Here is a 23,516-nt window from a genome sequence, read left to right on the forward strand (position 1 = left end):
CCCCCCCCCCCCCCCCCCCCCCCCCCCCACACACACACACACACACACACACAAACGCACACACACACACAGGCACACACGCACATAAACACATATATAAGCACACAGTAGTAGTGGAACAATAAAACAGTACACAGTACAGTCTAAAGTAGACCAGTAAAGGGTGGGACTGTAGAACAGTACAAGTGGGACAGTAAACCAGTATCAGCGGGACAGTAAACCAGTACTAGTGGGACAGTAAACCAGTGCCAGTGGGACCCACCTTGGATCCACTCTACTTTGTGCCGCTGGTCCGAGGCGCTCATCTCGTAGGATTTATTCAGGGTCTTCACACACAGAAGACATCGCTTCCCATCGCGGTCTGGGAGGGCCTGGGGAGGGGAGGAGATGAGGAGAGGAGAGGACAGGAGGAGAGAGGAGAGGAGAGAGGAGAGGAGGAGAGAGGAGATGATGGGAAGAGGGGAGGAGAGGAGTGGAGAGGGGAGGAGAGAGGAGGAGAGGAGAGGAGAGGAGGAGAGGAGAGGAGGAGAGGAGAGAGGAGAGGAGGAGAGAGGAGATGATGGGAAGAGGGGAGGAGAGGAGTGGAGAGGGGAGGAGAGAGGAGAAGAGGAGAGGAGGAGAGAGGAGATGAGGAGAGGAGAGGAGGAGAGGAGAGAGGAGAGGAGGGAGGAGAGGAGGAGAGAGGAGATGATGGGAAGAGGGGAGGAGAGGAGTGGAGAGGGGAGGAGAGAGGAGGAGAGGAGAGGAGATGAGGAGAGGAGAGGAGGAGAGGAGAGAGGAGAGGAGGGAGGAGAGGAGGAGAGAGGAGATGATGGGAAGAGGGGAGGAGAGGAGTGGAGAGGGGAGGAGAGAGGAGGAGAGGAGAGGAGGAGAGAGGAGATGAGGAGAGGAGAGGAGGAGAGGAGACGAGAGGAGGAGAGAGGAGGAGGAGAGAGTAGAGGGGGAGCGAAGGGGAGAGGAGAGGAGAGGAGAGGAGGAGGAGAGGTTAGGAGAGGAGGAGAGAGGAGACGATGGGGAGAGGAGAGGAGAGAGGAGAACACAGCAGAGTTAGAGTAGATAACCGAGTAGAGTAGGTACGGTGAGAGTAGAACAGCATGGTAAAGTCGAGCAGAATCGAGTAGAGCAGAGCAGTAAACAGGAGTAAAGGCTGACAGACCACAGTAAGAGCTGCTGGTTCCATGCCCGTTGAGGCCCAACTCTTCGCTGCTGGAGTGGTGAGACCTCGGCGCAGGGAGCGAGAGCTGAGGGACTCACCTCCACCACACACGTCTTGTCCAGCAGGATCGCTCCTCGCTGGTCCTTCAGCTGCTCGCTGACGTAGTAGGTCATGGAGGAGGGCTTCAGCACAAACCACCGCTCCGTCCAGTTCCTCCGCATGTGGCCTTTTTTCCACATGTAGCCCTGGGGCAGAGACACACACGTTCTCCTCTCATCCAAAGCTGCTGGTCAGAGCCAGACTGAGTGCAACGAGAGCATAGAACCAATGATTAAGCAACGACTAAACAAGAGCTGCATAAGGTGTTAGGTGTGGAGGTTATGTTAAACTTTAGCTCAGCTGGTAGAGGTGATTTGTTTGGTGCCCCATTTCCTCTTGTTTGTCAAGTTAGGGAGCGAGGCTTACACTTTTTTTTTAACTGTAATTAGAAAGACTATTTTTGTTTAAGTTAAGTCTGCTCTGTTAGTTATTTTATCCCCTGGCTCCCCGTGATGTATAGCTTCTTGATATTCTTTTGTAACAATAAACCTTTTTGCTCATGCGTGAACCCAAGACTCTTTACTATTTGAGATGGCTTTATGTTATCCCCTCAATGCCCTAGACTAGAGGGTCGTAACAGTCATGCACATCGTGGTACTCATCCCATCACTATGTGGATGAAAGCGTCATGTTATCTCAGCATCGTAACATTAGAATGTTGAAGCAGAGCTGACCATCTTCAGCACGCCGTGGTACATCTCCAGGAAGACCTCGTTGAGGGCCAGGCTGAAGGCCTCGCCGCTGGGGACCCTCAGCATGTGTCCGGCCCCCAGGTGCTCCAGGAACCGCCACACGGACAGGCCCTCCTCCCGCGCTGATGCATCCTGGGACAGCAGGTCCTCCAGCGGCCGGCTGTCCCACTCCTGGCTCATCGCCACCGAGATCTTCTTGACCAGGTACTCCGCCTGCGCAGGTTAGCGTGTAGCATTTAGCGTTCATATTGTAAAAGTGGCGTGCATATTGTAATAATCATGCTAGCATGCATAACAAACAGTTTGAAACACCCGCGCACTTTAAGTTAGTCAAAGAGTGCGCGTGCACGCCCGCTTTATAAAACATTTGTCTGTGTGATCTCCCAGGCTCTGTATTTATATGATCTATTCACACATGACAGATCCTACCTCCTCTGCCACCATGAGCAGGGGGTAGCGGTCTTCAGACAGCAGGTTGAACAGGCAGAAGAGCTTGAAGCTGTCGTTCTCGGACAACAGCGACCCCTGTGGCAGCGTCAGGTAGTTCTTCTTCCTCGTCATCATCCAGCACACGTCGTCAAACTTCTCCTTGTCGAATGTTCCTTCTTTGACCTGGTCACCAGAGAAACGCTATTCAACCACTTTTGCTATAAAATCATGGAATCAAGACAAACAAACTCGTACATTTCCACTAATAAGCCGACCGTTGATCATTAGTACTATTATTAATCACAACTATGCAGATATGCAAAATATATGAATGACATATTTGGTTTTCCCACGTTGTTTTTCTGGAATCATAAAAACTGCAGCACAAACGCATCAACACACAAAACCCAAGATTACCGGACATCAGAGAATCACTCCGTTAACCAGCCCAGAGACCAGGGCTGAGACCCAGGGAAGAGACCCTGAGACCCAGGGCTGAGACCCTGAGACCCAGGGCTGAGACCCTGAGACCCAGGGAAGAGACCCTGAGACCCAGGGAAGAGACCCTGAGACCCAGGAGTGAGACCCTGAGACCCAGGGAAGAGACCCTGAGACCCAGGAGTGAGACCCTGAGACCCAGGGCTGAGACCCTGAGACCCAGGGCTGAGACCCTGAGACCCAGGACTGAGACCCTGAGACCCAGGGAAGAGACCCTGAGACTCAGGGCTGAGACCCTGAGACCCAGGACTGAGACCCTGAGACCCAGGGAAGAGACCCTGAGACCCAGGAGTGAGACCCTGAGACCCAGGACTGAGACCCTGAGACCCAGGGAAGAGACCCTGAGACCCAGGAGTGAGACCCTGAGACCCAGGGCTGAGGGCTGAGACCCTGAGACCCAGGGAAGAGACCCAGACCCAGGGCCGAGGGCTGAGACGTGGATCCAGACCCGGGGCTGATAGCCAGGCCGTCCCCTCGCACCTTGTCCAGGATGTAGGTGTTGAGGTAGGGCATGTAGCCCTGCTTGGACACGGGCCCGTCGTCGTCGTCCCTGAAGTGTTCCTCCAGCGCCACGGGGTCGTGGGGGAGGTTCAGCACCGTGTGCAGGTTGTGGGACAGCACCTGGGATACAGAGACCAGAATAATGGAGACAAACCAAAACATTCAGTAGGTTGTGGGACAGCACCTGGGATACAGAGACCGGAAGTATGGAAACAAACCAAAACATTCAGTAGGTTGTGGATCAGAACCTGGGATACAGAGACCGGAAGTACGGAGACAAACCAAAACATTCAGTTGGTTGTGGGACAGCACCTGGGATACAGAGACCGGAAGTATGGAAACAAACCAAAGCATTCAGTAGGTTGTGGGTCAGAACCTGGCACAGAGACCGGAAGGGCTTCACTTATTAAGGCAATAAGTCAATCATTTATTATAAACATTTTATCTCTTTTTGGACAGTTCGGGGCATTGGGCAACCCACACGCGCGCACACGTACACGCACACAAGTACCCGCACACGTAGGCACACACACGCACGTAGGCACACATACGCACGAGCGCACACACACACACACACACACACACACACACACACACACACACACACACACACACACACACACAGGGGATCCTCTCGGGAATGAGCGTGTCTTGACGTGTGGGATTCCTCTGTAGGATTTCAGTACAAGTCCACACTGGTCAGACCCCGTCTACCCCGCCCCGCTGACTGGGGAACATTCGCTGTTCTTTTACATCAAAGCGTAAAACAAACCCAAGCCGGGCTCAGATTGGGTTACAGGCCGCCAGAGAGGACTTTGACCCCCCGCTGGCTTCACTGAACACCACAACTCACGCATAACACGCCAGCGCTGCGTTATTATGAGTGTGTACACAAGATGCACTAATCTTAATCCATCCCCCTGATATCCTAGGGCTACTGAATGGTACATTCTGTCTTAAGTGCTCGTTTTACGCAACGATTTTATATTGACAGATTAAACGAGAAGTCATTGGTTTTAACTTACCTTTAACTGCGATTTGGACACTTTGCCACACTTTTCCACATCTAGCGATGTGAAGGCATGCCAGATAGATTTCAGGAGCTCCGACTTGAGGTCCATGATCCCGGGAGGTCTGGACGCTCCAAGTTTAGGCTTCGGCTGGAGAGAAGGTGAACATTACGGAACCATCAGTAGACAAATGACGGTCGACGGGGACACGTCCTCCGAAAGGGTCCAGAAGTACGACACACTTCAAAAGGAAGGGGTAGAGACGGCGGGTTGTGTGTTGATAGTCGTTATTCGGGAACCCTTTTCTTCGCCTGTTACGTTACCACTGCGTAAATCAGAGTTGGAGGAAGGGAAGGAGAGCAGGGGAGGGGTGTAAGGTAGAATAAAAGCTGCTCACTGAAGTGTTAAAATGGTGCTATCCGTTTGTAGAATAGTTCACATACCAGATGGGTTGCTAGTGAGGATAGAATCAAACATGTGACAAAGAACTCCAGCAGTTTCGGTGAAGAAGGCGAATTGTTTCAAATCGGGTGAACGACAGAAGAGAGTCCTGCTCCATGTAGGCTAATCGATCAGAATAATCAGGGCAGCCGATTGTGTAGCTGGCTTCATGGACTCATTATTCACGACACACAAACAGGGAAACGCAAAGCACATTAGAACAAGTCAATTATTTATTTTATAAACACACTATAACTTTAAATGATTAGAGGCTAGGTAATAATCCTGAATAATCTATGATGAGATTCACATACTTGTTCTGTGTGTCTGTGTGTGTTTGTTGTGTGTCTGTGTTGTTTCTGTAATGTAGGGGCATATTGTGTGTGTGTTGTATCTGTGTTGTATTGTATGTGTTGTGTCTGTGATGTTTTGTGTCTGTATCGTGTCTGTTGTTTTGGGTTGTGTTGCGTCTGTTTTGTGTCCGTGTCTGTGTTGTATTGGGTCTGTACTTGTGTTGTGTTGTGTCTGTGTTGTGTTTTGTTACGTCTGTATTGTGTCAGTGTTGTGTTATGTCTGTGTGTGGCTGTGTGTCTCTATAAATTCTTCGGCTCCCTTTCTATTCTGTTTCTCATCAGATAGGATCGTCTCTGTCCAGCTGGGTCCAGTGTTGAGGGACATTCAATCATTCATTATTATCCGTCTGGTGTACATCTGGAGAATATATGACCGTTGTGCTGGCATTTCTCATTAAAAACATCATAAACCCTTTTTTAAATGTTGCTTTATAAACCATGAATCACGAGGCGTCAGTTCAACTTGAGAGTGTTTTTCTAGACAAACATCCTCAAGTCTGCATCTCGCACTAAAGGAGAAAGTAATCACATTTATCACATTGCATATCAACCCTGGACCACAAAGTCAAAGATGTTTTTTTGCTGTTTATTTTATTTATTTATGCAGTTTGAAAACCATCAAGCCTCTACTGCTACTGCGGCCACAAAGACAAACCTTCACTTGCATTTTCTATAATGAGACATTGATTTTGTTTCTGCGTTCGATCGATAAAATGTCAGCTATATTATGTGTGTGTTTCATGCCCCTCCGCCCCAACACATTATCATCCTTCAATCCTAATCGACTGTGGTCTGAGTTTAGATTTGCAACATACTAGCCCTAACCCTAAACAGGATTCATCAGGTGGACTGAGGACGAGGGTATGCTGGATTCTAAAGTGGGGTTGGCTGGGGTGGGTGGTGCAATGCCTTCCCAGTTCGAAAGAACCTACAACAGAATATATTCACATTAAATACTTACCTTAACTTAACAATTGATAACATCTGTATGATAAAGACAAGAGAGGTTCATTATTACATATTAACACAGGCAGTACAGGTTGGTTCTATATGGGCGATATTATAATGATTTCATCATGCTTCTGTTATGAATGCCGCTATAATGTTCAGCTGGTTTGATAATACCATCGTTTCTCAGGAGCAGAGACTTAAGAAGTCTTTACAGTTATAAAACAGGTAAATTCTGGTCCATTTTCAACAGTACGGCCTGAAAATGATGGTTCTCAGGGTCACATTTTATATAGTACAGCCTTTTGTACGACATTCAACACATACAAAACCACATTGCGGTGGCATCATATACACAATATATACACAATGAGAACATGCAACCTTGTGGATTTTAGACTAAAACTCTCTTTGCCACATCAGTCTACCACAGAAACCAATTATTTAAAATAAGTTTAAGTCTAGATTCAAGAACTCTGGGCCATCGGCCATCGGGGGGGTGAAGAGCACTGAGAAGATCTCTTTTAGTAAAACGTCTGGAGGGAGGGGCCAGCTTCGGTAATTGGCATCTTAAATACTGTTCAAACAATTAAACTACTTAGTAATAATCCATAGTGCGTAGTATTGATTACCAAGCAGGATTCAGCAGGGACATTAGAATTCAAGAAAGGATGATCATTCTGTCGTTGGGCCAAGAGTCCGTCTACCCCACGGTCTCACCCCACGGTCTCACCCCACAGTCTCACTCCACGCTCTCACCCCACGGTCTCACCCCACTGTCTCACCCCACGGTCCATAAGAACAGAGAACTCACCCCCCTGTCCAGAGGAAGAGAGCTCAGGTGGAGGTCAGGCAGCGTTCTAGAGACCCGGGGGTCCCGGTGGGAGCAGGGCCCCCCTGTGGAGGAGGGCCCCCCCCCGGTGCAGCCTGGGGGCAAGCCGGTTGGCCAGCAGGCAGGCCAGGGCGATGCCCCCCACCTGGGTGAAGGCCAGGCCGAGGACGGAGGCCGCAATGTGGAACACGTTGTCGTTGACCACGCTGAACACCTTCCGGAAGCATCCGTGTGGGTGGATCCCCGCCGCCTCCGCCTCCGCCGGCTCCACCCCCTCCACGCCCCCCTCCCGCTCCGGGGGGAGGAGCCTGTTCCGGCAGCCCATGCGCCGGGCGCAGCAGCTGTCCGGCAGCGAGACCACGCCAGCGGCGCCGGCCGTTCCGTTCCCGCCGAAGAAGGCGGCGTCCCGATTGGCCCAGTCGGACGCCAGCCAGTCCTGCCAGCCCTCGGCGCCGCAGCAGTCCAGCGCCCGCTGCAGGGAGTCCAGCGCGTCGGCGCGGCCGGCGTCCTCGCCGTACCGGGCCACCGCCCGCTGCAGCCCGCTGCGGAACCCGCCGGCGATGTCCTGGCGGTAGAACAGGCCGCACAGCCCGGCCGCCAGCCCGGCCGCCAGCGTCAGCAGCTGGAAGAACCCGTAGGCCCGCAGCACGCCGGGCAGCCCCGCCGCCACGCCCAGGCAGCCCAGGAAGCCCCAGGCGGTGACGGCGGCGCCGGCGGCCAGCAGCACCAGCGGGGCGTTGGGGTAGCGGTTAGACGACAGCAGCATGTAGTCGGCCAGCGAGAGCCGCGCCCACACGCCCAGCGTGAAGACCGCCAGCCCGGCCGCCCAGAACAGCCCGCTGAAGGCCAGCAGGCCCAGCCGCAGCAGGGGCCCGGCGCCCGGGGCCCGGCAGCACGGCGGGGGGCCCCGGGCCGGGGGCCAGTGGGGGGCCGGTGGGGGCGCCAGGGGGCCCTCGGGGGGGAACAGGGACAGCTGGGAGAGACGGAGCTGCGGCTCCCCCTGGTGGTCCGCGTGGTGGGGCGGGGGGTCCCGGTAGGGGGTGAGGAGGTAGCCCGGGATGGCGGAGGGTCTGCGGGCGGCGAGCTGCTCCGTCTCCCAGTCCTGGAGCCGGCGGCTGGGGCTCAAGGAGGCGATCGGGAGTGGGGAGCTCATGGTGGCCGCCCCGCTTTATCTACTCCCCTCCTCCCCTCCTCCCCTCCCTCTGTCGCTCTCTACCTCCCTCCCTCCCTCCCCCTCGTATCCAATCTTCTGTCTCTTGCTCCCGTCCTCTCTCACTATCTCTCTCCCTCCCTCTCTCTCGTTTTCTCCCTCCTCTACCGAACCCCCACGCTCCCTTCTTTATGACAGGCCGTTAACTCTCCAGACCCCTGCCTTCTCCTCCTCCCTCCTCCTCTCCTCCCCCCCCCCTCCTCCTCTCCTCCTCCCCCCCCTCCCCCTCCTCTACCCCCTCCTCTCCACTCTCCTCCCCCTCCTCTCGAGACACCGTACCGTAAATCCTCCCGTCTCTGGCCGCTGGGTCCCGTTGTTATCTCGGGCCGCAGAAGCCGCCGTTGCTCCCGTTTATTTATGGGTTTGTTTGTTTGGGCGTTCCTTCCACCTGCCTGCTCCTCTGCTCCTCTGCTCCTCTCCTGTCCTCCTGAGCCGCAGCCTCCCCCTGCAGTGCTCTCCTCAGTGCTCCCCTCAGAGTTCTGCCCTGCAGCCCGGTGTCTGCCGGCGGGGGGGTGGGCAGGAGGTACCGGCCCGCCCACCCCCTCTCCCGGACTGGAGGGCCGGCGGCTGGGGTGTACTTCGTTAGGGACACTAAAACATCTACAAAATAACATGTTTGAAAAAAAGAAGGCAACAAACGTTTACTTGTCAATTTGCAGTGTTCGAAAATTATATATTTATGACGGCTTAAAAACGATTATATACATATAATGTATATAAAAAACTCTATATAAACACATAGAGCATCCAGACCAGCCTCTATAGACTGTGCTATAGAGTGGACTAAATATAGAAGAGTCTATATTTGGCGTTTTAGGGTGTTTTTGTTGAGATGGCCTTTACCGTAGAATTAAGATGGACGTTTATATCCAAGCCCTGGTTTATGGGTGTTGGTTTATGAGAGCCGCTGGAGTAAATGATCCATGTATAAGAATTGAACCAGGCTTTTCTAGGAACCCAGGAAAGACCTTCTCAGAACTGGGGTTCTACCACACTGGATCATAGATACTTGAGGAATTAGGACATTATTTAAATTAATTAAAAGTATGAGGAAAAACATTTCAGATCTTTGAAAGGAGGGTGAATACAAACGCAGAATGTAGCAAAGTACATTTTTATTAATTATTATTTAGAGATTAATGTTCTAACTATTTGAAGGTGGCGGTGGAGGTGAGATAAGGTCATGTGACCTTTAAATAGATATTCGAGAATAGGCCGTTTTATTACTAAATAGATCACTAGACAAGCTCTTTTGCTCGATTAACACGGTCGTGCCGCTCTCTAAAAATAGCTAACCAATTAGAAGAGGTGAAGGGAAGCCAGTGAAACGCTAACGGCCCTCTAAGGTTCCCCTCACAAAACACAAACAAACAACTGCTGGTTCTGCATCTTCCCCTCCATCTCCTCACCCCTCCATCTCCTCACCCCTCCAGACCCCCCCTCCATCTCCTCACCCCTCCAGACCCCCCCTCCATCTCCTCATCCCTCCATCTCCTCACCCCTCCATCTCCTCACCCCTCCATCTCCTCACCCCTCCAGACCCCCCCTCCATCTCCTCACCCCTCCAGACCCCCCCTTCATCTCCTCATCCCTCCATCTCCTCACCCCTCCATCTCCTCACCCCTCCATCTCCTCACCCCTCCAGACCCCCCCTCCATCTCCTCACCCCTCCATCTCCTCACCCCTCCAGACCCCCCTCCATCTCCTCACCCCTCCAGACCCCCCCTTCATCTCCTCATCCCTCCATCTCCTCACCCCTCCATCTCCTCACCCCTCCATCTCCTCACCCCTCCAAACCCCCTCTTCATCTCCTCACCCTTCGCCGACCCCACCCTCTCCTTCATGCCCTCCTGGCAATTAAAGGATGGCGATATTAGCCTCTTCATCACAGAGGAAGGCCTCATGATCAGTCTGGAAATCATACCTTCATGTTTTCCAACAAAAATATGACGAAAGACATAAAATTGTCGTGAAAGCGTTTTTCCAATGGGAATGCCCGAAAAGATCTTTAAAATATGCAAGAACAAATATATGAATATCAGTATCAATACAGGGTTAGTGAGTCATCATAGAAGAGCTGCATGGAGACGGAATCAAATACTAAACCTGTAGATTGAGCAAAACATACATTTTAATGTACAGATAGTAATTACCAAGACAGGTTTCACCTTGGAGGATGTTCAAACACCATCCTACCAAGGGGGGTGTATTGAATGCTACAAAAAATAATATAAACAAATCAAACAAAAACCAACGTTGCCCCCCTGGCGTCATGCAGCAGCTTAACGAGGTCCAGTCAATCATCTGTTAATCACTGCTACTTAAGTGTCCATTCAACAAGGCAATAATCTGAATTTAACATCATCTGCTCGCCGTAACTTGTCAACAGTAGTAGCATCACACCATTTAGAGAGAGAGAGGGGGACGCGGGACACAGCGCCCCCTAGTGGCCTCAGTGTGCCGACGGCGCCCCCTAGTGGCCTCAGTCTATCAACAGCAACCCCTGCTGGCCTCAGTCTGCCGACGGCGCCCCCTGCTGGCCACAGTCTGCCGACGGGGACCCCTGCGACGACGCCCCCTGCTGGCCGGCCGCGTGCCCGTCCATGTGTTTGGTCAGCCGGCCCTGTGAGGAGAAGCTCTTCCCGCACTGCTCGCAGCTCAGCCTCCAGGCCTTGGCGCCGGCGTGGCTGCGCTTGTGGCGGCCCAGCTCCGACGAGCTCTTGAACTTGAGGTGGCACACGCCGCAGGGGTACGGCCGCTCGCCCGTGTGGATGCGCTGGTGCAGCCGCGCCTCGCCCAGCGTGAGGAAGGCCTTGCCGCAGTGGGCGCAGGGGAAGGGCCGCTCGCCGGTGTGGATGAGGTTGTGGCGCGTCAGGGCGTACAGCTTGGTGAAGCCCTTGCCGCAGTGCGTGCACAGGTAGGGCCGGGCGCCCGTGTGCGACAGCACGTGCTCGCGCTGCGACCGCTTGCTCTTGAAGCGCTTGTCGCACTGGATGCACGCGTAGGGCTTGTCGTCGGCGTGCGAGCGCTGGTGCTTGGACAGCTCGCCCTGCGACAGGAAGCCCTTGCCGCAGTGCGCGCACAGGAAGGGCTTCTCGCCCGTGTGCATGCGCTCGTGCCGCGTCAGGATGGAGACCAGCGTGAAGCGCTTGGGGCAGTGGGCGCACTGGAAGGGCCGCTGGCCCGTGTGCACCGTCAGGTGCTTGGCCAGCATGAAGCGCAGCGAGAAGCGCTTGCCGCACTGGGTGCACTGGTGCGGCCGGTCGCCCGTGTGCGTGGCCTGGTGCCGCTTCACGTCCGAGCGCCGCGTGTACGTCTTGTCGCAGTGCGGGCACTTGAACTGCCGCTTGGCGTGGTGGCTCTGGCGGTGCTGCGAGCGCGCCAGCATGGTGTCGAAGGTGTCGCCGCACTGCCGGCACGGGTAGCGCTGCTGGTCACCGTGGCTGCGCCGGTGCTCCAGGAGCTCGGCGGCGGCGGCGAAGCTGCGGCCGCAGATGGAGCAGATCTGGGGCAAGCGGGACTGGCCGGCGTGCGCCCCCCGGTGGTGGGCCGTGAGGCGGCGCAGGTTGCCGAAGGAGCTGCCGCAGGCCGTGCAGGCGAAGGCGACGGCAGCGCCGTGGTGCCGCGCCTCGTGCTTGGCCAGGTCCCACGAGTGCTGGAAGGTGCGCTCGCACTGCGAGCAGCGGAACGGCCGCTCGCCCGTGTGCGTGAGCTGGTGGCGCCGCACGTCCGCCGTGCGCGTGAACGTCCGGCCGCACGTGCCGCAGGTCAGCGCCTGGCGGCGGCCCCGGATCGGGGAGGGGTCGCCGGCGCCGGCGGGGTCGGCGTCCTCCGGCCGGTCGGGCTTCGCCTCCTTCCTGGCCGTCCCCGCGTTGCCGTGAGGGAGGACCTTGATGGAGGTGAAGATCTGGTCGGTGGCGTCGGGCGTGGGGACGAACTCGGCTCCGTCGCTCTTCGCCGCCATCAGCGCTCGGAACTCCTCGGCCGGGACGGACTGCATGTGGATGTGGGGCGGCGCATTCTCCTCCTCCTCCTCCTCCTCCTCCTCCTCCTTGTCCCCCCCTTCCCGGTGGTGGAACGGACACTGGGGGCAGGTGAAGATGATGGACACCTCCTCCCCAGAGTCGTCTAGGAAACGCAGGGACAGAGAGAGGAACAATCAAGGGGACCTCGCTGAGATCTTAAAGGGGCTAGGTAGGGGAGATGGGGGGGAGGGGAGCGTGGCCAGGTAGGGGAAGGTAGGGGGAAGGTAGGGGGAGATGGTAGGGGGAAAATGGCCAGTTAGGGGGGAGATGGTAAGGTAGGGGGGAGGAGGCCAGGTAGGGGGAGATGTTTGCTTACCCGTGTTGAGGCCTTTGATGGCGATCACAGACGGTGCAATAGAAGCATCCACTTTTTTCCTGGTAGAGAAAACATACGTTACATTCTGGTCTCTACAGCTGACCCACTTGATTGAACCAGCACCTTTCTGCTCGGAGCTCAACACCCTTCGCAACACTATGCTAACCCCCGCCCCCCATATCTGACAGTCTGTGTGCATCCATGCGGTCGGAGTAGAATGAGTGTTCTTACATTATCTGCTGCGAGGAGTTGTGCAGCTGTAGAACCTGCTGCCCGCTGGTCAGAGTCTCGATGTGGAGTTGGCAGGACGACCTGTCCCCAACCCCCGGGGAGGGAGAGGGTGGGGGTTCACAGAGCGGCTCCATCTTGGCCGTCGACCCACAGCCTTCCTCGCCAGGGCAAGTCAACTCGTTCGCTGATCCCAGTTCACCTCTGATGGACTCAGAATATCCATGGCTGTCAGATCCTCCTAGCAGCAGGTGAGCATCGAGCGAACCCTGCTCTTGTTGGAGATGGATCGGCACGGCACAGCGCTCGCTTCCTTCTTCCATCGTCACCTCTGCCTCAGTTACAGGAAGGGCATTCAAGTTGATTTCGGGTTCGTTTTGGCCCTGCAGCATCTCGTCCTTTTGTACAAAAATCATGGTCAGCGTTTCCAGCGCTGTGGCTACATCTCCCCCTTCTCCTTCCTCCACCTTTACTCCGTCCACCCTCGCCTCCTCCTCCACCTCTTCCTCATCGTGGTCGCTCACCACCGCGGCTAGATCCTCCGTTTGGAGACAGATCTCCTCGGAGGTGTCCACCAGGTCTCCGCTGACCTCCGTCGCCCCCAGCTCCACCTCCATCTCGTAAACCGTCACCATGCTGTACTGCTCCGCCTCCACGAAGGCCAGGGGGTTCACCAGGTGGGCGTAGTTGTGCATGGCCTCCAGGCCCACAGAGGGCGCTTTGCACACCTTCTGGGACGGAGGGATGGACATCGCGGACAGGATGCATCCTCCAATTTCCGACGACAGACCGCCTAGCGCCGCGATACAAGACAATGAATACAACTACACACAAATACAAGACAATGACCCACACCTGTCGACATAACCTTCTGCTTCTTTCAGTTGAGACCCTGGGATTGAGGGGGGGGGGGGGGGGTTGTAAGTGTGTGTTTTATTTAGGCTGCATCATTCTTTTTGTTTGCACATGGATCCATCGGGGGAGGGGCTTACACTGCGTCTTTAGGAGGCCAAGGTTCTTGTGGTGCTGGTGGATTTGGCTCAGGTCGCTGCCCATGGTCGGCAGACAGTCAGCTGCACAGAGGTCAGAGTTCAGCCAAGCCGCCGTCTGGAAACCAAAGAAGTCGGGTGAGACACAATCCCCACGCCCACGTTCATCTTACAAGTGTGACCAAATAATATAGTGTTGACACATGTCAGTCCACTGCGGCCCCCAGACCCCTGAACACCCCCCCAGACCCTAGACCCCCGACCACCACGTTGGTTCACCTGTTTGAGGTCTGGCACCGCAAAGACCTTTTCCAGCTTGGACAGCAGTTCCCACAGGAGGATATGCAACGCGCCGTCGAAATTCGGCCCGTACTCGACCGGAAACACCTCCTGTGGGGACAGAGCAGGTCAACGTTTGGATGAAGACCAATGTCTCAGAGAAAGACTGTGAAGCACATGAAGGAACTTAAGTCAGATATTTACTACTAGTAAGTAGCTACTTACTACTGAGCAATCACTGAATTTTTTGTGCAAAGAAAGTCAAAAGTTAGCACTTGATGTCTTGATATATAACCTATATAACCTATAACCACTAAACTCTAGTTGGCAACAACAGAATGTACTGAAAATACTGCTTTTTGTACTAGACTAAACCAGCACTGATGTCATGAACATCATGGGTCCAGAAGAGGGCTAGTTGGCTAGACCTGGAAGAAGTAGGCCCTCTCGGTCGGGTCTTTCAGCAGACTCTGAACCAGCGAGATGAACATGGACTCGGTCCTCTCCAGGTCGGCGTCCCGGGGCTGAGAGAGGAGAGAAGAGAGGAGGAGAGGAGGAGAGGGTCCATTAAACAACAGAGGAATAATATTCACCAGTCCTGGTGTCCATTTTATCATCTCTTTCTCAGAATCATAGAGTTTAGTTAACGTCATGAATGATGAAAAACACCTTGATAACAAGCTATCAAAGTGATTCAGTTTATAGGGTTAGCCGTCTCTTTGAATGAGCTGAATGAGCTGCAAACCAGCAACTAAACATTTCACGTCTAAAGTGCAAAAGCAGAAAATTACACAAATTAATTTATAACTTACTAAAACGATTAACTGATGATTAGCACAATTACAATCCTTCCCATTGTATTTATCCATTTCATCCAAGCTGTCTTTCCCAGGGCTGGTTGAGTGCTCACCTTGTGGGCAGAGGAGACCGGAAGCCTCTCCAGGTGGTTCTGGACGGCCTGGAGGTCCACAGCCCCTCGGACCGAGCCCTTACACAGCTCCAGGATCAGCTGGAACAGAAACAGTCACTGAAGGATGTAAGGAACGGACCGAGCCCTTACACAGCTCTAGAATCAGCTGGAACACAGACATAACCCACATAATAACCTTAGCATTACCCTTAACCTTACCCTTGCTCTGAGCCCCAGCAGGAGCTGAGCTCTAACCCACAGAAACACCTAAACCTTAACCTTAACCTTACCCATAACCTTACCCTGGCTCTAAACCTCAGAATGACCTTAATCTTGTCCTGCACCTTAACCTTACCCTGGCTCTGAGCCCCAGGAGGAGCTGGGCTCTCTGTCTCTGTGTGAGGAGGCCGGAGAAAGCTTCGGTCACCATGAACACAAAGTCCTGGAGCTTGTCATAACTCAGAACATCCCTCCGCTTCGCCACCTGCCACATGGCCGCCGACAGCAGCCGCAGCGGGGGGACGATGAGACGGAGACAGGACAGGGGGAGGCCTGGAGGGGGGTAGGGGTAGGGTTCGGAGGATATGGGGTTAGGGTTAGAGGGACATTGGGGACGGATGTTACAGGAGGTACTTGACACAACAACGATGCACAGAGCTGTCATTAAATCGCTGTCCTGTCCTAAAAATGTACCCGCAACTTAGTACCAAGTAAACCAGAACCAAGTACCCACCAACAAGTACCCACTATCAAGCACCCACAACCCAGTTCCCAGTCTCCAGTACCAAGTACCCACTACCTAGTACCCACTACCTAGTACCCAGTACCCACTACCTAGTACCCAGTACCCACTAACCAGTACCCAGTACCCACTAACCAGTACCCTCTACCCAGTACCAGTCCAGGAAACCCACACAGATACCTCCCTTAGAGCTAGAAGTCCACCTTGTGGGACAATGTTCCTAAAGATTGTACTGAACTAAACTAAACTAATGGTCTGTTCCTTCTGCTGCTGAGACACTAAAACACATTAAGGTTCATTCATGTTTTAAACAGACCAACCGTTGGGGTTTTCTCCGGATCCGTTCGCCTCCATTGCTGCAGAAATCCAGTTCGAACTGTATATTTAAAACAATGTGTTATTATTGTTATATTTCTTGGTTTCTTTCCTGCGCGCTTTCGACGCAAGCAGCGGATTCCTCAACTTTTCTTCCGCATTTCCTCTTTTCAAAGTAAAGCTTCACGTCGCCGCTTCCGGTATGCAGAACGCAGCCGCAGTCAGAACATGGGTGCTAAAAACCTTAAATAAACCAGGATTATTGAATGATAAACAGGAAACCCGGTGAACGTTGGTTACAAGAAACATGACTACATCCGTTTATGTAATTTGATCAACGTAAAGGAAGGAATATAAGGTACAGGTAACAATATTCATAATAAGAAAACTATACACAAAGCTAAATATATTGTTATCGTATCTAAAACTGAACCATAGAACCTAATACATTCCCCAAATCAGTAATGATTTGGGGAATGTAAGGTTGAATCATTTTTTACCAGGAAAAACTTTAATTTAATTGTAGTCCCTTTCCCTGACATCCATCGTGTTGTCACTGTAACTTCAAAGCAAAAGTCCCCGAAACGGCGGGGGTCCAGAGCGGCGAAGGCGGATGTGACGTTACTGACCCATTGTGTGTCATGTGACAGACACACATGACACATCTCAATAACGTCAAAATAGTTTCCGATCTTGTTGACGTCTAGATCAGATTTCCCGTCATTGAGTTTCCGGTCCGAAACCCACGATGGACGAGGACGGGCTGCCGATAGTGGGGTCGGGAGTGGACCTCACCAAGGTGGGGTTAACAGTAATATATAAATACAAGGACAGTTAACAGGCTTAACGTTCAGATACATAAATACAAAGCCTTTCCAGCATTGGGTTCCAGGCAACTTCTGACATTACAACATAATGATTGTTAAGAGCACATCCGGTTATATGCCACACGTAGAGAGCTTTCGTTAATGAACGGTATTTTGGTGCTCCTCAAGTAGACAGCTCTCGTTAATTAACGTTATTCTGGTGCACCTCAGGTAGAGAGCTGGTGGTTAGTGAACGTTAATAACGTTCACTAACCATCAGCTCTTTACCTGAGGAGCACAATAACTTATTGTGCTCCTCAGGTAGAGAGCTGATGGTTAGTGAACGTTATTGTGCTCCTCAGGTAGAGAGCTGATGGTTAGTGAACGTTATTGTGCTTCTCAGGTAGAGAGCTGATGGTTAGTGAACGTTATTGTGCTCCTCAGGTAGAGAGCTGATGGTTAGTGAACGTTATTGTGCTCCTCAGGTAGAGAGCTGGTGGTTAGTGAACGTTATTGTGCTCCTCAGGTAGAGAGCTGGTGGTTAGTGAACGTTATTGTGCTCCTCAGGTCCCCGCCATCCAGCAGCGGCGCGTGGTGGCGCACCTCAACCAGTTCGTCGTCTACACGGTGCGGTTCCTCAACCGCTTCTCCACAGTGTGTGAGGAGGTAGGCCCCGGTCACCAACCCGAGGGGAGGGGGGGGGAGTCTCATCACACAGCCGTGGAGGCTATGTCTTACTGTTTAAATGTGCTTTCCACAGAAACTCTCCAACAACTCTCTACGGATACAGCAGATTGAAACGACCCTCAGCATCCTTGAGGCCAAGGTGCGTTGATCCGTGACGCAGTTGTACACTGCGCTTTAGATGTGACTGTTTTCAGAGGCGTGAATATGTGGACGATCTGCGTGTTGACCTTCTGTCTTCACGCCCGTGTAGCTCTCCTCCATCCCCGGCTTGGATGATGTCACCATCGACTCAATCAGTCAGCGACCGGCAGCCGCCGCCGCCGAGACGAACGGACTGACAGCCAATCAGAACCAGCAGCCCGGTGTCCCGGCCGCAGTGACGTCACTGCCACTACCGCAGGTAAATCCATCCCGCCCAGTCCCTATTCAAAAGGTATATTATGTAACATTTCCGCATTATTATGTATATACAAATTAAAGTTGGATACTTTCCACCAATGTACTCATATGGAAGTCAGTTGAACCAGTAACTGATGTTAACCCCCCCCCCCTTGGTTAGGTGAGTGGGCCCGTCGCGGCCCCAGAAACGAAGCCAGACCCTGTGGCGGACAACGTGGTGACGGTGGCCAGAGACCCCCGCTACGCCCGCTACCTAAAGATGGTCCATGTGGTGAGGGGCCAGATCCCACTCATTCCCAGTATCACATCCCACTCATTCCCACTATCAGGTCCCCCATCACACGAGGCACCCCGGTGTCCCTGAGCAACACCCCCCTAACCTCAGATGACCTGTAAATCTTAATCTGACCGCAAGAGATCCTCTGAGTGAACTTTCCCCTTAGACCCTCAGGTTTATGGATTCTGCTACCTTAGAGTTCAATGATTATCAGTGTCACAGAGTTGGCTCTAGCTCTATAACCCAACATGTATAACATGTATAACCGTGTACCGTGTATAAACGTGTTGGTTCCTCTCCCAGGGGGTGCCAGTCATGGCCATCAAAGCCAAGATGGTCCTGGAGGGTCTTGAGCCCAGCCTGCTGGAGTAAGCGCCTCTCAAAGCTCAAACCAACATGTATCACACCTATACAACGCTGGTCACACACACACACACACTGCACCGCTGTGACCGCATGTCCTGACCTGTGTCCTCTCTTGTTTCCATGGATACAGCACGCCAGACGCCCCAGTGCCTGATGCAGGGCGGGGCCCAAGTGGGGGTCCGGGGGGCGACCGGGACGAGGAGGACGACAGCGGGGGCAGCGAGTCTTCCTTCAGCGACTGACCCCCGCTGCCCCTCTGTGGGGAAACCCCTGCAGGATCCACTGCCCGCAGAAACCATGTAGCGGGACAGGAAGTGACATCAGCGCCTGAGAGGAAGTCACAAGGCACATGGTCCGACAGCGATGGACTCTGGTCTGATCGCCGTGGATACACACAGTAGCTGCTGAAGGACACCTCACGACGACGGAGTCTGTTGCAGGTCGTTCAGACAGTCCTAGCCGCTGCTGCTGCATACATGTCTAACCACGGTTTGTTTTGTACTGGTGGTCATTTTATAGTCTCAATGCCTTTTTAAAATAATCTGTCCTCTAGCCACTTGCTTATAGCAGGAGTCGCTGATGCTTCAGTGAGTCTCTTCATGTCAGCTTTCAAAAATCGTCCTCCATGTTGTGGGAAGATGGTTTCAGAGGGTTGGTCTGTCTAGACCGAGGTCCAAGGACACAGGATCTCCTCAGCTGAATGTGAAACATTTCCAGTGTGTGTAAATAACTGGAAAGCCCTTTATGTGTACAAATATTAACATTCATAATGTGCGTAATAAACTCTTGCATAATTCATAGGACAGTCCTCCTTTATTATTTCTCAAGCAGTGATAAAAAAGATTGTACACGTCTCAAACAATACAGAAGAACACAGCATGATTTTAGAAAATTACCCATCCTCTATCATCTGGTACAATATGAAAGAATCAAATCTTTGTCAATATGAAACTGCCATTTACGCTATATATAATCTCTCTCTCTCCATGGTATACATAATATACAATACTATAACCAGACATACAGACTGATGTTTCTAAACAACACAGTACATCAGAGGCTGTAGCCGTTTGCCTCCAGGGGGAAGAGGGATATAACATAATTACACAACTACAGGGAATTCAAACCACCCACGTGTGGTTTCTCATGGGACTTCAGTGTGACTGACATCTCGTATTGATGAGCAGCGGACGCACAGCGCTGTCACACGGTCGCTAATCGCAGCACGAAGAAGATCAGTCCAGCTTTAATGTAAACATTTACAGCCTCTCCCCTTTGTGGTTTAACACACACGACCACACAGACAAAGACACAGGCACCGGTTCTCAGAGAAATAGCAGAAGTAGATAAAAAAATGAAGTAACTTTGAATAAAGCTAGAAGAAACTGGATATACTGATTTACGATTAAGGCTAATTCATTTGTTCTCAGTAGGTAACTGTAGATGGTTTACAATATTGATATGCAAGAATATCGAAATGTGTCGGATACGGTAGAAATACTAGACAGCAGTGTTTAAAAAAGTCTAAAAAATAGTCCAGTCTGGTCAAGAGTTCTGCTCCAACTCTGCCTTCACTTTCAGGGCGAACAGCTGCAAGAAAGAAAAACAGAATACACTGATGACTCAACATGATGACAGGTGGGCGGGGGGGGGGGTAGACTAACACATTCAAGGAACCAGCAGTGTGTTGGTTTGTGTGAAGCTTACCTTAAAGTCCGGGATAAACGTGAGGAAGAACAACACGAAGCTAAAGGCCACGATCCACTCACACACTGCGCTGACCAGGTGGACGGTGTAGTCCTGTTGGAGAGAACCACCACACCATCAGAAACCATCAGCACCATCACTCACACACACACACACACACACACACACACCTCGTCGCTGGGTTTTCTGTGCAGCTTGGTCCGTTTCACTAAGCATCCGCTGATGACCGCTGGTGCCTCGGTAAAGGAAACTGGTTCAGAGTGGTGTTATTGGCCAGTGTGTGTAACTATGTGAAGAACTTCTGTCTACCAATGAGACGGCATCACATGCAAGGGTGTTCAATTCATAAGATGCACACGTCCAGCTTATATTTAGACTGAGCATCAATTATGATGTACGTCACCTCATCCTTTTCATGTTAATTCAAATACAACTAATACTTTTTTTTTTTGACCAATGGCGTCATTTTCAAAATCAGACCAATGGAGAACGGTAATATGGGCTAATTAGGTTATTGGTCCAAACGGTCTAACTTTTTGCATGATTTTCCAACGTACTTCTGAATCAGAGATAATATTGTAAATAAGGGGCGCTTCTCCTTTAAGGAGCAATGGGGCGGAGCCTGAAGGATACCAATCAGCACGGCCAGCAGGCTGATGACGGCGAAGGCGCTGCGCGAGTGACACACGCACAGTGCCGACCCGTATGGCCGCATCTGGTAGGAGATGGCCGCCTGGAGGATGGCGTAGAACACACCTGTCCCGAAGAACAGTAGGGCGCCGGTGTCGTGGACCCAGGTCACCATGGTTTCCTGAGGTCAACAACAACAACAACAACAACATTCAGTCCTCGGGCAAGGCAGCGCTCTTCAACACTCCGGGGGGAGTGGCTGCATGTATAAATAGAAAGAGAATGAGATGAAGGCACCGACCTGGAAAGTCCCGACGATGCACATGCCCAGGCAGGATACCAGGCCCAGGCCCAGCGCCCAGCGGTTCAGCCGCGATCGCACGCTGCCCACGTCCTCGCCCAGCCGCTGGATGAACTTGTAGCGGGCGTACATGGTCCCCGAGGCTGGGGGGGAGACACAACGTAACATAACTCTGAAGAGGTGAGAGGAGCGGTCTGCCGGATGAGGGCGTCTATGCCCCCTGTCCCCCAGAAAGCATCCTGAGCAAGACGCCAGACGCCGTACCCCAGCTCAGGTCTGGGACAACAGGCAGTTCACTGTCTTTTGCTTCATACTTGTTTCCACCAAACATGTTCCTGGACTAGGGGGTCTGTAAAGACAAACTCAGCAAGCTGTAGTAAACTTTCAAAAAGTGTCTGTAAAGGTTTCAAATCAACACTGAGTAGACCACTGTAGAAACGCTTTTTTTTTTTAAATCCCCTTCTGAAATCTTCATGCATTCATGCATATAAGTGTGAGCTATGTTATGAGTCCTTAACGACAGCAAACAGGAAACGGGCTTAAGTCCACCCCTTGCCGTTTTTTGTTTCTAACCAGGGCTCTTTGACGTCTCCGTCTAGAAGTTCTGCTATAACCCAGTAGGTCTGCTGGACCAGAGGTTCTGCTGTAACCCAGTAGGACTGCTGGACCAGAGGTTCTGCTGTAACCCAGTAGGTCTGCTGGACCAGAGGTTCTGCTGTAACCCAGTAGGTCTGCTGGACCAGAGGTTCTGCTGTAACCCAGTAGGACTGCTGGACCAGAGGTTCTGCTGTAACCCAGTAGGACTGCTGGACCAGAGGTTCAAATGCAGGAGCAGAACGTCACATGTCAACACTTTCACACACGTCTGCTGTTTTCATTTTTCTTTCCCTTTTTAGGGAAGTGTCACTGTCTATCTCATGAATCAGCTCCCCTTTCCCTTTTCCCCCGTCAACGTAAAGGGTCCCCCAGGCCCGCCTCCATGTTGGTCCATTTGGATGAACGAGGGCCTACCTAGGAACGCGGTGACGGAAGTCATGAAGCCGAAGATGCAGCTCTCTGGGGGCTCTGCGCCGGTATCACTTAGAACAGAGAGGAACTCGATGTAAGGCTGAGCATTAAACCAGTGATATTAAACTGGTATTTCATGATAAACCGATCATAAAATTAGTGACATTAAACTAGGTAATAAACGTTTGGAATTTAAAACGGGTTTTCAACTTTTAAAATGTGATGGTAAACAAGTCCCAATACAGCAGGTTAAATCAGGTTAAATCAGTGTTTTTGTAACATGAAGCAACAGCGTGCGGGCAGTATCTGGGCTGGAGCCAATAACGGCGAAAACGAAACCAGCTTCAATCCGTTACTAGGAAGTCGACTCACTCATTTATATTCAATAAATAACCATGAAATTAAACCATCGGTCTCCACATATCACACTACCTGAAACAATATAAACTCCTAAACATTGATCTGTTATATCCACAGGTTTACTGAAGTCTTGGGTCTCCCACAAGCCCACCGCACATTCACAGCCCGCTTACCTGATATAAGGAAAGACAACGTCCACGTCGTTTCGGTAAATCGCGACGACGTATGAAACGATGAAGTTGCTCGAAGACCAGATGACCAGCAGGGCGGGAAGGAACACCATCCCACTCTGGAACCAGAACATTGCGGGGAGGGTTCGAGGCCGGACGGAGACACAGAAAAGGTTCGATTCCCGACTAGAGACACAGACAAGGATAGAGTCCCGACTTGAGACACATCAGAACTGCCCTCTTAACCAGAAGCCCTCATCACAGCGCCTCTGAGGTCCATCCTCACATCGAGGAGTCTCCTATGTGGTGAGCGTCAGGCCGTCAGCCGTCACGTGGTGAATGAGAAGCGACCCAAACACTTCAAACGGTCAGGGAAGTTCTTCCTCAAACTAACAGTAGATATATACACGTACACCATGCCGTTCAGGGCCACTGTATGCATACACTAATCTCACAAAAAAAGCTGTTTCCGCAATTTTTTTACATATTTATTTGGACGATCTCCTACAAGGATTAAGATCCAGAAACCACAGAAAAGTGTTCATACATGAATATAAATTCAACCAATGAACCCGAACCGGTTGGCTCGGGTTGAATTTATATTCACAAGTCACAACTGACTCGGTTTTACAACTGGTGAAAGTTCATAGAATTAACCTGATAGAGTGACTCATTCTCATATAAATCTCCATCTAGTCATACATTCAATTACTGAATACGAATTTCTGACCCCAGTAAAATGAACAAACAATTTTAGACTTTGATGGAAATATTTAATAATAAAAAGAAATGAGCAGGCAGAGGTCAATTCTCATAAAATGTAACATTTTAC

General features: G+C 51.9%; 5 protein-coding genes across 9 annotated transcripts in view; 1 reads left to right on the plus strand and 4 right to left on the minus strand.

Moving 5' to 3' along the window:
- The window catches only part of def6c (DEF6 guanine nucleotide exchange factor c), an 8,888-nt gene extending 3,973 nt beyond the window's left edge, over nucleotides 1-4,915 (minus strand). Inside the window, exons 1-7 of one of the 3 annotated variants that reach the window (XM_079755657.1) lie at nucleotides 4,829-4,915; nucleotides 4,401-4,710; nucleotides 3,355-3,495; nucleotides 2,377-2,559; nucleotides 1,930-2,160; nucleotides 1,255-1,401; nucleotides 263-371 (exon numbers count right to left, since the gene is read on the minus strand). In XM_079755657.1, the coding sequence (XP_079611783.1) occupies nucleotides 263-371; nucleotides 1,255-1,401; nucleotides 1,930-2,160; nucleotides 2,377-2,559; nucleotides 3,355-3,495; nucleotides 4,401-4,496 (907 nt within the window). In that variant the 5' untranslated portion in view covers nucleotides 4,497-4,710; nucleotides 4,829-4,915. Of the gene's footprint in view, nucleotides 1-262; nucleotides 372-1,254; nucleotides 1,402-1,929; nucleotides 2,161-2,376; nucleotides 2,560-3,354; nucleotides 3,496-4,400; nucleotides 4,742-4,828 lie in introns of those variants that run through there. The other 2 variants (XM_079755656.1, XM_079755658.1) reach the window with 2 other exon arrangements.
- Nucleotides 4,916-6,987: 2,072 nt separating this feature from the next.
- Nucleotides 6,988-10,099, minus strand: LOC307089573 (tetraspanin-7-like; the record flags this gene model as incomplete). Its single annotated transcript, XM_079755923.1, has 2 exons — nucleotides 6,988-7,959; nucleotides 10,094-10,099. The coding sequence occupies 2 exons, from the start codon at nucleotides 10,097-10,099 to the stop codon at nucleotides 6,988-6,990; spliced, it is 978 nt and encodes a 325-aa protein (XP_079612049.1).
- A 233-nt stretch (nucleotides 10,100-10,332) lies between these two features.
- On the minus strand, nucleotides 10,333-16,214 carry LOC307089357 (uncharacterized protein). Of its 2 annotated transcripts, XM_079755584.1 has the most exons (10): nucleotides 15,979-16,214; nucleotides 15,272-15,468; nucleotides 14,917-15,015; nucleotides 14,435-14,530; nucleotides 14,007-14,117; nucleotides 13,731-13,845; nucleotides 13,263-13,531; nucleotides 12,742-13,136; nucleotides 12,511-12,569; nucleotides 10,333-12,297 (listed from the first exon to the last, which is right to left on the minus strand). In XM_079755584.1, the coding sequence occupies exons 1-10, from the start codon at nucleotides 16,010-16,012 to the stop codon at nucleotides 10,682-10,684; spliced, it is 2,991 nt and encodes a 996-aa protein (XP_079611710.1). In that variant the 5' UTR covers nucleotides 16,013-16,214; the 3' UTR covers nucleotides 10,333-10,681. The 2 variants fall into 2 exon arrangements, with proteins under 2 accessions (XP_079611710.1, XP_079611709.1); XM_079755583.1 differs by having other exon boundaries at nucleotides 12,742-13,531.
- A 26-nt stretch (nucleotides 16,215-16,240) lies between these two features.
- washc3 (WASH complex subunit 3) lies at nucleotides 16,241-19,304 on the plus strand. Of its 2 annotated transcripts, XM_079755589.1 has the most exons (8): nucleotides 16,241-16,331; nucleotides 16,681-16,772; nucleotides 17,347-17,445; nucleotides 17,540-17,605; nucleotides 17,717-17,866; nucleotides 18,026-18,136; nucleotides 18,446-18,510; nucleotides 18,639-19,304. In XM_079755589.1, exons 2-8 carry the CDS (start codon nucleotides 16,722-16,724, stop codon nucleotides 18,748-18,750), a joined length of 654 nt encoding a protein of 217 aa, XP_079611715.1. In that variant the 5' UTR covers nucleotides 16,241-16,331; nucleotides 16,681-16,721; the 3' UTR covers nucleotides 18,751-19,304. The 2 variants fall into 2 exon arrangements, with proteins under 2 accessions (XP_079611715.1, XP_079611714.1); XM_079755588.1 differs by lacking the exon at nucleotides 16,241-16,331 and having other exon boundaries at nucleotides 16,637-16,772.
- A 4-nt stretch (nucleotides 19,305-19,308) lies between these two features.
- Nucleotides 19,309-23,027, minus strand: dram1 (DNA-damage regulated autophagy modulator 1). Its single transcript, XM_079755585.1, has 7 exons — nucleotides 22,688-23,027; nucleotides 22,158-22,225; nucleotides 21,147-21,289; nucleotides 20,849-21,026; nucleotides 20,386-20,444; nucleotides 20,216-20,308; nucleotides 19,309-20,098 (listed from the first exon to the last, which is right to left on the minus strand). Exons 1-7 carry the CDS (start codon nucleotides 22,816-22,818, stop codon nucleotides 20,054-20,056), a joined length of 717 nt encoding a protein of 238 aa, XP_079611711.1. The 5' UTR covers nucleotides 22,819-23,027; the 3' UTR covers nucleotides 19,309-20,053.
- Between the last annotated feature and the right edge of the window lie 489 nt (nucleotides 23,028-23,516).

The sequence above is a fragment of the Pollachius pollachius genome (genome assembly GCF_949987615.1).
Source record: "Pollachius pollachius genome assembly, chromosome: 18".
In the NCBI taxonomy this organism is placed as follows: domain Eukaryota; kingdom Metazoa; phylum Chordata; class Actinopteri; order Gadiformes; family Gadidae; genus Pollachius; species Pollachius pollachius.